The 12,596-nt window shown below is 40.2% G+C and overlaps 1 protein-coding gene across 4 annotated transcripts in view; it reads left to right on the forward strand.

Annotated features, from left to right (window-relative positions):
* LOC137321815 (intron Large complex component GCFC2-like) overlaps window positions 1–12,596 on the forward strand; it is a 57,460-nt gene that overhangs the window by 15,604 nt on the left and 29,260 nt on the right. For 2 of the 4 annotated variants that reach the window (XM_067984514.1, XM_067984516.1), the window contains exons 5-7: window positions 1,576–1,676; window positions 3,687–3,817; window positions 6,718–6,904. In XM_067984514.1, coding sequence (XP_067840615.1) covers window positions 1,576–1,676; window positions 3,687–3,817; window positions 6,718–6,904 — 419 coding nt within the window. The remainder of the gene's footprint in view (window positions 1–1,575; window positions 1,677–3,686; window positions 3,818–6,717; window positions 6,905–12,596) is intronic. The other 2 variants (XM_067984515.1, XM_067984517.1) reach the window with 1 other exon arrangement.

Here is a 12,596-nt window from a genome sequence, read left to right on the forward strand (position 1 = left end):
ATGGTACACACTGCAGCCATGGTGCGCCGGTGGTGGAAGGAGTGAATGTTTAAGGTAATGGATGGGGTGCCAATCAAGCGGGTTGCTTTGACCTGGATGGTGTCGAGCTTGAGCGTTGTTGGTGCTGCACTCATCCAGGCAAGTGGAGAGTATTCCATCACGCTCCTGACTTGTGCCTTGTAGATGATGGAAAGGCTTTGGGGAGTAAAGAGGTGAGTCACTCACCCCAAAATACCCAGCCTCTGACCTGCTCTTGTAGCCACAGCATTTATGTGGCTGGTCCAGTTAAGTTTCTGGTCAGTGGTGACTCCCAGGATGTTGATGATGGGGGATTTGATGATGGTAATGCTGTTGAATGTCAAGGGGAGGTGGTTAAGACTCTCTCTTGTTGGAGATGGTCATTGCCTGGTACTTGTGTGGCACAAATGTTACTTGCCGCTTATCAGCCCAAGCCTGGATGTTGTCCAGGTCTTGCTGCACGGACTGCTTCATTATCTGAGGAATTGCGAATGGAGCTGAACACTGTGCAATCATCAGCAAACACTCCCACTTCTGACCTTATGATGGAGGGAAGGTCATTGATGAAGCAGCTGAAGATGGTTGGGCCTAGGACGCTGCCCTGCAATGCTAATTCAAATCCCTTGGATGTGGTATTTGTGGATTGATTATCTGTATACAGAAGGGTGGTGTATGGTACCAGGTAGTCCTCTCAGCAGGCTGCCTAGTTCCAGATGCTATGCTGCAAAATGGGAGCAAATTGTATACGGCCAAATTTGATCGATTCCTGAAAATCTCAAGCACCTTTCTGGATTTTGAGGCTAATGTTAGCTGCTAATTGGGCCTCCTTAAGGGACCCCCAGTCCTTACTTTATCTGGAAGCTTATCTTGCAATGACTTTCCAAGCTATATTGCCCGGTTAAGTTCTATTATTTAAAAACAAATTGTTCTTGGAATGTGGCTAATGCTGGTAAGGCCACAGTTATTGCCCATTTCTAGTTGCCCTGAAAAGGTGGTGGTGGGACTTCTTGAACCGCTACAGTCCTTGTGGTGATGGTGCTTGGACTGTGGTGATCGGCAAGGAATTCCAAAATATTGATCCAGTGATGATGAAGGAACAGTGATAAAAGTCCAATTCAGGATGGCATATGACTTGGAGGTAATGGTGTTCCCACGACATTGCTGCTCTGGTCCTTCTTACTGGTAGAGGTCGCAGGGGAGGGAGGTGCTGTCAAAAGTAATTTTGGTGAGTTGCTGCAGTGCGCCTGTATATACTGCAGTCACGGTGTACCAGTAGTGGAGGCGGTGGACAGGGGCAGCAATAAAGCGAACTGCTCTGTCCTGAATGTTGTCGAGCGTCTTGAATGTGGTTTTGCCCATCCAGTTGAGTGGTGGGTATTCTACCATGCTCCTGAGGATAGCCTCGAAATTCTGTTACACGGTATTGGTGGAAAGATTTATACACTGCTATCGCATAGCATAATTTGAATGCTACTCCCTTTTTTATTGCTAAAATTTCATCCTCCAGTATTTTTGCTATATTAACTGTGTGGCAATCTATGACCTTGATAATTTCAGGTGTAAATGAAAGTGATGATGAGAGTTTAAAAAGTGAAGAAGAGAATGATGATCAGAAACTATGGGAGCAGCAACAAATCAAAAGAGTAAAAGTGTTACCGGTAAGGATTTGGTGCATTTGTATTTTGCAGTTAATTAGAATGGACGTACTTTGGCGTACCATATTTGTTTTCACAATTGTTTGGCAGTCATTGAGAGTTAAAACTTCATTTGGACCTGGTATTCTTAAGCGTACCTGTTTTGTGGCGTAATTAGTTACTGTCCAGCTGGGCAGATAAGCCATTTTGCCCTTTCTCAATGATTCCTCTGATTGCATTGTGCGATATACCTTTAATTCGAAGCTGTCCTATCGCTGGCGAATCTGTCGCAGCAAGTTCTAGATTTCCATGTTTCACTGCACATGTGTAAATGCTAGAACTTGCTCCTCTATTCACCACTAACAACGGTGAACGCTGTTGATCTCACTGTTATTTCACAAGTGATTTCTGCCCCATTGTCATCTTTTCCTTCACCAGTAAACTTAAGACCATGTAAAGCTACAAGTCATTCTGGGTTCTCTAGTTCTATGAGAGCACGAGAGCCACTGATGTTTATTTTCTCTTAAATCATAGAGGCAGTGCCGTCAAAATTTAAATTCAATTCTCTTAAGCCCTGTAATTCTTTGGACAGAGTGTTTCATTGGAAAGCAGTTACTATCAATTCCTGTAGCTTTAGAATTGCTTCAATTTATAATATTTTTAATGAGTCACCTGAATTTGACTCTCCTATTCAGCAAGCTAATGGTATTTCTGGCTGCATCCTGAGAAATGTTATCTGCTTGTACAAAATTCTCATTGCCAATTTGCAGTCTCTAGACAGTGTTACATGCTTCTATTGCCTGCAAATCCAAAATAAAGTGGAATATTTTGAGGAGCATCCGCAATGGTGCCCTGTGGACGCTGACCAGTGCTCTTGTGAATGATTGTCATCTTTGTGACTCTGGTTAGCATATAGAGTTCTCAGCCACTTGATTAAATGTATTGCCAAGCTTGAAAGTTTTGAGAGATGAAAAAGGTACAACAGCACCACTCTACTGAGAGGTCTTTTTGGGGGTTCGAGGACACGGGAATCACCAGGACTTCATCTGTACAGCTACAGGTCTTCAAATCTGCTGAGGTTAATCTCTATTTGCTGTCTCCCCACAGTGACATAGTTAAGATCAAGAAGTCACTGAATGGGGGAATCTCATGTTTACCTGATCCAGGTGGACCTCCATAAATAGAGACAAATTTTATGAATTGTGGGATTCTTGTCTCCTATATGTTCGCACCCTCATGCAAACCAAACATGTCCATAATAGGGGCTATTACTTGAGCCCCTAATTGCTGTGGATTTGCTGTTGCTGAGCTCAGCTCTACTTAAGTGATACACAAGCTAGACTCCAGAGACATATCAACAGACCAAAGAGGTTCAAGCAGCTCTCCTTGGTGTTGCTGTGCTGAGTTTCCCTCTCTCAGCGTCCCAGAGCTTACTTTGAGTCTCTCTGTGTCAAAAGTCAAATTTCCTGGGTGGCACACCCCCAGACTTTTATAGGAAATTTCACATCTTCAGAGCTCAATTTCCCTTCAAAAATGTCTAAATCCTACACTGCAAAAATGTCACTTTTACCCCTATAACTGATTACATACTGGGTATAGCTGCAGCTGAAGTCATGACAACTTCATGTCTCACTGCACTCCCATTATCGCTGCTTTTTGTATGTTGTATGTGAGGCCATTGGGTTTCAGTTTTCTCAAAAACAACTGAATCGTGCAATGTCATCCCAAAATACCAGTAAAAATCTTGAAGTCCAATGAAATAAAAAGTAATTTAATTTATTTAGTCATCTTGAGGCAGTGGCCTTTGTCATAGGCTTTTGCTCAGGGCTGTTTTTCAGTTCTACATTGTTTTGAGTTATTAGTTTTTTTGGGCTGTGTCGGCGTTTTTGAAGTTTTCGGTCAGCTTTTCCAAGTATTGTAGGTAGGTATACATTTTTAGCTGCAGAAATGGTATTGCTGTTCATCTGTTTTAAAAAAAAATCATTTTAGTGTATATTTATCTCTTCTTTGCCTTTTTATTTAATTAATTTAAAGTTTTCTCCTCAGTCACCGGGTATTGAGACAGCCAACCAGCCGAGTACACTCATTATGAGTAGGATGTTGGACACTGTGAGATCACTGCCACCAGTCAACTTGGAAACTGTCAAAAAGCGATTGATCAATAGGTATGTTAAGTTTTGCTTTTTATTTTGTAGTTAACTTTATTTTAGAGGATTCACTATATATGCTGTACATTGTACTCTTCAAAATTTAAAAAGGTTTTTGTACTTTAATAAATAAGTAATGAAATGATCTTGAACATTTGGGCACATAATTCCCTCCCTTTTTTCCAGCAATTTTCTGTGCTCCCCTCCTCTTCTGAAGACCATTACTCCTTGCTGGGGTACTGTAACATGGGTGCTAGAACCCTGTAGTACCTCACTCGTGTGGCTATTCTTCATGTGTGAACCTAGATAGTGAGCGCCTGCAGGTTATTTTATGGTGGGAAGCATTGCAGCACGTACTTGCCCTCTATCAACCAAACTGAATCACTTTCAGCAAAGGTCACTGCATAACTATTGAGAGCCACATCCTTGTTGATTTTCTCCTCCTTAACCCAGAGGTGCTGAAGCCAACTGTCTCATTGTAATAAGCTAAGTTGTTAGACCGCAAATCCAACATGGGACCTTCTTGGTACATAAGGCTCTGCTATTCACTGCCTTTCGTGACCTCAGGATGTCCCAAAGTGCTTTACAGCCAATGGATACATTTGAAATGTAGTCACTGTTGTAGGAAACACGGTAGCCAACTTGAGCACAGTATGATTCCACAAACAGCATTGACATAATGACCAGATAATCTGTTTGTGATGTTGAGGCATAAATATTGGCCAGGACACTGGGAGAACTTCCCCGCTCTTCAAATAGTGCCATAGGATCTTTTACCTCCACCTGAGCGATTAGACAGGGACTTGGTTTAATGTCTCATCCGATAGACGGCACCTCAGACAGTGCAGCACTCCCTCAGTACACTGAAATGTCGGCCTAGTTTATGAGCTCAAATATCTGGAATGGGACTTGAACACACAACATTCTGACTCATGTGAGAGTGCTACCACTGAGCCAAAGCTAACAATTCACTATCTTAACCAGGGCTGCTTGCAACTGAAACTGTGTTCACTTGTATATATTAATGGACAGAGCTTCTAGTTCAAGGTCATACTTTGAGGACAGTTAATGTGCAATTGTTAAAGATTGCAGAAACCTACCTGTCATTCAGTAACCTGAAAAACTCCAGTTGTGGTATTCAGAGTTGCTGTTCATTTCAGCAGGATAAATGATTTCGTAGACTTGCTATCAACAAATTAGCAGTGCAAATTCCTCTTTGTTTTAATTTTTAATTGACAATTTTAGGCCTTTCATCTCTGCCATGTAGTATTCTTTTAGCTGAGGAGTGTGGACGAGCTAGCTGAAAATTAGTCCAAGATTTCATTGCTACTTCATGTTTTACTGAAAATGTTCTTACTTTAGAGTGACAGCCACAATTTTTAAAATTTTACGGATGCTTGCAAGGCACTTCTTTCATAGATTCTCAGTGAAGGAAGAATAGTTTGGATCTTGGACTGTTCACACTCGCTCTCAATAATCCTTAGGCCAGTCATATGCTGTTATGGTTTAGCTTGATAAGCTAGACAGTGCTGTTAGTCTGTTCATTTGCATTTATTTTTCTTGTATGTGATTTTATTTTTAGTTTGTGATATTTGATGGGATTTAAATCTGGAAGTTTATTCTGTAAAAACAGACTTAAAAAAAACTTTTAAAACTCAACTTGTGTCCAATATTTGTACTTAGAAATCAATAATGCAGCACAATAGCATAAGTTGATTAATTCCAGATAGAAGGGTTAGGGTTATGAGTAGAGATTAGCTACTCTCTCGCTTGAAAGGGGAAGACTGAGGAGTGATTTGTTAGAAGTATTTAAGATTATAAGGATATTGAAGAATGTGGATTCAGTTCAGTTCTTCTGTGTACAAAATTCAAGAACAAGGGATCATAGTTTTGAATTAAGGATGGCAAAAAAATGGGAAATATGGTTAAAACTTTGACAGTCTACCAGCAAGGATGGTGGAACAATCAACTATGATGGGTTCAAAAAACAACTGGACAAATTCCCGTAAGTAAATATGATTCAGAATTGTTAGATATAGAAATACATCAAGGATATTTTGTGGGAAATTGGATGATGACCAATGGTCTACACTTGCCTGAAATTGATAATTTATATTGTACAATGTAATCCTAAATGTCTAATAGCTGCACAACAATTTTGACCATTGTCTAAATCTTATCAAAGTAATGAAATATATTAACCTTTGTTTGTTGCTAATGTTTACTGTTGGAGGCAATAGAGTTAAAGGGCAACTATCAAAATCTCTACGCATCAAGTGTAATTTTATAAAATCCCTTTGCTGCCACCAGTTACCTGTAGTGCATTCTTGTAAACTTTTAATGTTTGAAAAGAACATTCTAGTCTGCATATGACATTTTTTGAATTTTTATATTTTCTCCTGAATTTCCCCCTTAACCCTATCCTGGGTCGTAGTTCTCAGTGGCAGCCCTTCAGCATCTTTTCTCTACATAAGCAAATGCCGCTTAGTACAGTTCATGGTACACACGAGTTATTCTACCTCTTTGAAACTTTATTTGGATCCATGAAATGTAATTAAGAGAAATCAAAATCCTGACTGAAAATATGAAAGCCATAAGTGAAAGAATAAAAACTGTTTTTAAAAAATAGGGAGAAAAATTACATGTGGTAAAAGCAAATTTTCCCCCCTTTATTTTATTTATTTATTTATTTATGTTTTGGTCTTGGGATATTTTTCTTTAGTATGTAGTCTTTTTACAGACGTGAAAAGAAAAAATGCGAATTTTAGAACTCTGAAATAAAAACAGACTTATGAAGCAGAAGTCATGCTTAAAATGTTTTATCTCTCCGGTGCTGACAGCTGTGCCTATTTGTAGCATTTTCTGTTTTTACCTCATTCCAATACTGGCTTGTTAACTGTTCAGTATCTTTTCTTCAGATTGGAGTCACTGCAGGAAGTTTACCGCTCACATCACCGAGAACATGAGAAGTTCCAGGCGTCGGCTGAGAGCTCACGATGCACAATTGAACACCTGGAAGACACTTCTGACTCTGGTGACCGTTACAGATTTTATCAAGAAATGCGAACCTATGTTCAAAATCTGATCAACTGCTTCAATGAAAAGGTACAAGAGTAATAAAAACAGACTTGTACTTTACGACTGATCTATTTGTTAAGAGCTTTTAGAGTCAGAAATATTTAGTAACTAATTAAGGTTCAGCTCTAGATTTATTAACCAGCTAACCTTTCATTGTTATACTTTAACTCTTCTCTTAAATCCAAGCCAATGGCATGGACACTTTTGGAGTACAGACGAGCTATAGTTCATAAGATCTTGATTACCTGGCCTTTATTACAATAATGGGTTAGATTGGCTTTTAAAATGAGAGAGTGAATTCATACTGTGGCGTAACTAAACTTAGAGATCAGCTGAGTCTTTGCATGTAAATTAGTTAATTGGAGTAGCTCCTCCCCACCAAACTTGATTAGAGCTGTACATAAATAAAAGCAGTTAACAGTAAACCAGGCAGTTAAATTCTATTAATCAGTTAAGTTATTGCTTTTTGTTAGAGACTTGAAAAAAATATGTAGCGCTAAAAGCCACATGTACTTTTTTTTTGTTAAAAGTGACACTTAAAATACATTTATAATATCACTACACTTAGTGACCAGAGCAAGTCTTTGCTCCCTCCCCCCAGTGAACTTAACTTATCCTCATACAAATCCTCCTGCAACTAATCTGGCAACACTGCTTTTCAGCAGTACTTGACATACATGTTCAAATTTATCACTACCGTAAAATGTTCTATCGTACTTGGTCACTTCAAGAAAAGTTGCAATATTTTGGTTATCAAATTCTCATAGCAATATGCCGGTCTTGTGTGACATAACTAGACTTTCAATGCAGCTGCACAGTCAGAATCTGCAGAGGAAATTGTCCAATTGAATCTGAGTCCTTGGAGCTAGTTAAATTACTAAAGGTTGGCTAACCTGAAAAGCCCTATTGTTTATCTGTTTAAAAGCCAATTGTTACATTGTTTAATTAACACAGTGCTCATCTTATGGACAGATTTAAAAAAAAATTGAAACCATGCGTTGCCATAATTTAGCCTGAAATTAAGGTAAAAAGCACCTACACTGCACATGGCCAACAAAATATCATAGATATAAGGGAAGTGACTGATTAGCTAAAGAGATAAGTTGTGGGTTTTTAGTGCTCTTAAAAATGCATTCTTAATTGTCTTCAATTTGCTGAAAAATGTGACATCTGGTGGGAAGAATTGCTGTGGTTGCCGAGTGCAGTGACACTTAAAATACATTATTTTTAATACATTTATAATATCACTACACTTAGTGATCAGCACAATTCTTTGCTCCCTTCCCCCAGTGAGCTTAACATGTTGTAAAAGCATCTCAGCATGAATATATTTGGTGTACTTTGATTAGTTAATCACTCCTAAAGCAATGTTAAGGGTGTTGTAATGTGGTGCAGGCTCTGTTTCTGCTCCACTATATTCCCAGTCTCAGCTGTGTTGCTGTTGGGAGGTGAAATTGCAGGGAGTCATCACTGGGCACTGATCATGTATGTCAAGTACTGCTGAAAAGCAGTGTTGCCAGATTAGTTGCAGGAAGATCTGTATGAGGCTAAGTTAAGCTCACTGGGGGGAGGGAGCAAAGACTTGCTCTGGTCACTAAGTGTAGTGATATTATAATTGTATTTTAAGTGTCACTTTTAACAAAAAAAAGTACTGAAATGTGAGTGTAGAAATTGTTGCGTTTAACTTATCAAGTTTATTGTCTTTTTTGTAACTTTTCAATAATCTGGAAACGACTACTCAGAATCAGCGACATCAAATTTAGACCCTATCGTTTGTAAAAACTGAAATCCCCTTCACGGATTAATAAACTGATACGTGTTAACCAGTTAATGCACTGCAGTGGGTTTGACACGCACAACTGTTCAGACTGGTTATAAAATTAGATTAACTGTATATACTAAGGAAATTGCTGGATAAATCATTTTGGTCCAGAAATTGCGCTGAGCGGTGAACGAGCCTTGCCAGCCGCTCATTAGTTATAAACTCACCCACAAACTATTGGCGGGCTTCTGGGCGCCAGTGTGCTTCAGTGGTGAGCTGCAAATAGTGTAGCGGACTTTGGGCTTCTGTCAGCTGTGAGAGCGGGGAAAGGATTGTGCTGTCTCCCCTCCACCAATCAGCTTCAAGCATCCTTGACAAGCCACGCAGTCAGAACCAGAGATAAAAGAGACTGAAAGAAAATGTAAAAAAAAATTAAAATTAATTTTTTTTAAATGTCCAACAACAATTAATATCGGGAGGAATGAGACTCCACATTTTTAAAAGTTAATTTTCAGTGCCAGAGACATTGTTTGGCAGTCATTAATACTTACCACGCTGTTAAAAGTAAGTTTCGACCTGAAATAATTCAGCGTACCTTCTTTCTGGAGAGATTAGTTAGTTTCCTGCTGGGCAAGGGAGCAAATTCGCGCTGGTCCATTCATTCAGCTGGCGAGATCTCTTTAACATGAAGCTTTCAGAGAAGCAGGGAATCAGGTAGAGCAATTTCCAGATTTCCGCATTTGACTGCACAAGTGCGCTCAACTGAACTTGCTCTTCCATTTTCCCTGAAATAACTGTGAGCACTGTTCTGCTCTCCGTTACTTTAGCAATTTCCGGGCCTACAGCTATACAAAGCCCTGGTTAGACCACACCTGGAGTACTGTGTTCAGTTCTGGTCACCGCACCGTAGGAAGGATAGATTGGCCTTGGAGGGAGTGCAGCGTAGATTTGCTAGAATGATACCGAGACTCCCAGGGTTAAATTACGAGGTGGGATTACACAAACTAGGGTTGTATTCCGTGGAATTGAGAAGGTTAAGGGGTGATTTGATGGAAGTTTTCAAGATATTAAGGGGAACTTATAGGGTAGATAGAGAGAAACTATTTCCACTGGTTGGGGAGTCTAGGAATAGGGGACATAGTCTAAAAATTAGAGCCAGGACTTCCAGGAGTGAAGTTAGGAAACACTTCTACATTCAAAGGGTGATAGAAGTTAGGAACTCTCTTCCGCAAACAGCAGTTGATGCTAGCTCAATTGTTAATTTTAAATCTGAGATTGATAGATTTTTGTTAACCAAAGGTATTAAGGGATATGGGGCTAAGACGGGTATATGGAGTTAGGTCACAGATCAGCCATGATCTCATTGAATGGCGGAACAGGCTCGAGGGGCTAGATTGCCTACTTCTGTTCCTGTGTTCCTATCTAGTGGCTCAACAATGCATCTTTGAATACCCGTTTACTATTTATACATTAGCACTTCAAAGAAAAGGTGGGGCCAATTAGGGACAATAAAGGAAAGTTGTGAAGAGGATGCAAAGAGGCTTCAAGGCGATTTAGACAAGTTGAGTGAGTGGGCAAATACATGGCAGATGCAGTAAAATGTGGATAAATGTGAAGTTATCCACTTCGGAAGGAAAAACAGAAAGGCAGTGTATTATTTAAATGGTGATAGATTGGGAAATGTTGATGTACAAAGGGACCTGGGTGTCCTTGTACACCAGTCACTGAAAGCAAACATGCAGGTGCAGCAAGCAGTTAGGAAGGCAAATGGTATGTTAGCCTTCTTTGCAAGAGGATTTGAGTACAGGAGCAAGGATGTTTTACTGCAGTTATACAGGGCCTTGGTGAGACCACACCTGGAGTATTGCGTGCAGTTTTGGTCTCCTTTCCTAAGAAAGGATATCCTTGCCCTAGAGGGAGTGCAGCAAAGGTTCACCAGACTGATCCCTGGGATGGCAGGACTGTCGTATGAGGAGAGATTGGGTCGACTCGGCCTGTATTCACTCGAGTTTAGAAGAATGAGAGGGGATCTCATTGAAACATATAAAATTCTGACAGGGCTAGACAGACTGGATGCAGGGAGGATGTTTCCTCTGGCTGGGGGGGGTCCAGAACGAGGGGTCACAGTCTCAGGATAGGGGGTAGGACATTTAGAACTGAGATGAGGAGAAATTTCTTCACTCGAAGGGTGGTGAACCTGTGGAATTCTCTACCACAAAAGGCTGTGGAGGCCAAGTCGCTGAATATATTTAAGAAGGAGCTAGATAGATTTCTAGACACAAAAGGCATCAAGGGGAATGGGGAGAGAGCGGGAATATGGTATTGAGATAAGAGGATCAGCCATGATATTGAATGGAAGAGCAGGCTCGAATGGCCTACTCCTGCTTTCTATGTTTCATCTTGTGGAGACAGAGGGCATGGTTGAGGTACTAAATGAACACTTCGTATCAGTCTTCACTAGAGAAAAGGATGCTGCTAAGGTAACAGTAAAGGAGGAAGCAGTAACGATATTGTATAGGATAAAAATAGATAAAGAGGAGGTATTTAAAAGGTTGGCAGCGCTCAAAGTAGAAAAGTCACCCGGTCCGGATGGGATACATCCTAGATTACTGAGGGAAGTAAGGGTGGAAATTGCAGAAGCTCTCGCCACAATCTTCCAATCTTCCTTAGATATGGGGATGATGCCAGAGGACTAGAGGATTGCAAATGCTCAAAAAAGGGGAGAGGGATAAACCCAGAAATTAGAGGCCAGTCAACTTAACATCGATGGTGGAGAAACTTTTAGAGACAATAATCCGGGACAAGAATAATTGGCACTTGGAAAAGTATGGGCTAATAAATCAATGTCAGCACGGATTTGTTAAAGGCAAATTGTGTTTGACTAACTTGATTGAATTCTTTGCTGAAGTAACAGAGGGGGTTGATGAGGGTAGTGTGGTTGATGTTGTGTATGTGGACTTTCAAAAGGCATCTGATAAAGTACCACACAATAGACTTGTTAGCAAAATTAAAGCCCATGGGATTAAAGGGACAGTGTCAGCTTGGATACAGAATTGGCTAAGGGACAGAAAGCAGAGAGTAGTGGTGTACGCTTGTTTTTCAGACTGGAGGAAAGTATATAGTGATGTTTCCCAGGGGTCGGTATTAGGACCACTGCTCTTTTTGATATATATTAATGATCTGAACTTGGGTATATAGGGTATAATTTCAAAGTTTGCAGATAAAGCGAAACTCGGAAATGTAGTAAACAATGTGGAGGATGGTAACAGACTTCAGGAGGACACGGACAGACTGATGAAATGGGCAGACAGATGGCAGATGAAATTTAACGCAGAGAAGGGTGATACATTTTGGTAGGAAGAATGAGGAGAGGCAATATAAACTAAATGGTAACATTTTAAAGGGAGTGCAGGAACAGAGAGATCCGAGGATGTATGTACACAAATCTTCGAAGGTGGCAGGACAAATTGAGAAGGGTGTTCTTTTTTTAAAAAAAAAGCATATGGGATCCTTGGCTTTATTAATAGAGGCATAAGAATATAAAAGGAAGGGAGTTATGCTAAACATTTATAAAACACTAGTTCGGCCTCAGCTGGAGTATTGTGTTTAATTCTGGGCACCACACTTTAGGAAGGATGTCCAGGCCTTTATAGAGGGTGCTGGGGAGATTTACTAAATTGGTACTAGGGATGAGGGACTTTAGTTATGTGGAGAGACTGGAGCAGAAAAGGTTAAGTGGAGATTTGATAGAAGTGTTCAAAATCATGAACGGTTTTGATAGAGTAAATAAGGAGAAACTGTTTCCAGTGGCAGAAGGGTCAGTAACCAGAGGACACAGATTTAAGGTGATTGGCATAAGAACCAGAGGCGACATGAGGAAACATTTTTTTACGCAGAGTTGTTATGATCTGGAATGCACTGCCTGAAAGGGTGATGGAAGCAGATTCAATAGTAACT

This window comes from Heptranchias perlo, chromosome 5 (genome assembly GCF_035084215.1).
Source record: "Heptranchias perlo isolate sHepPer1 chromosome 5, sHepPer1.hap1, whole genome shotgun sequence".
NCBI classification, from domain to species: Eukaryota; Metazoa; Chordata; class Chondrichthyes; order Hexanchiformes; family Hexanchidae; genus Heptranchias; species Heptranchias perlo.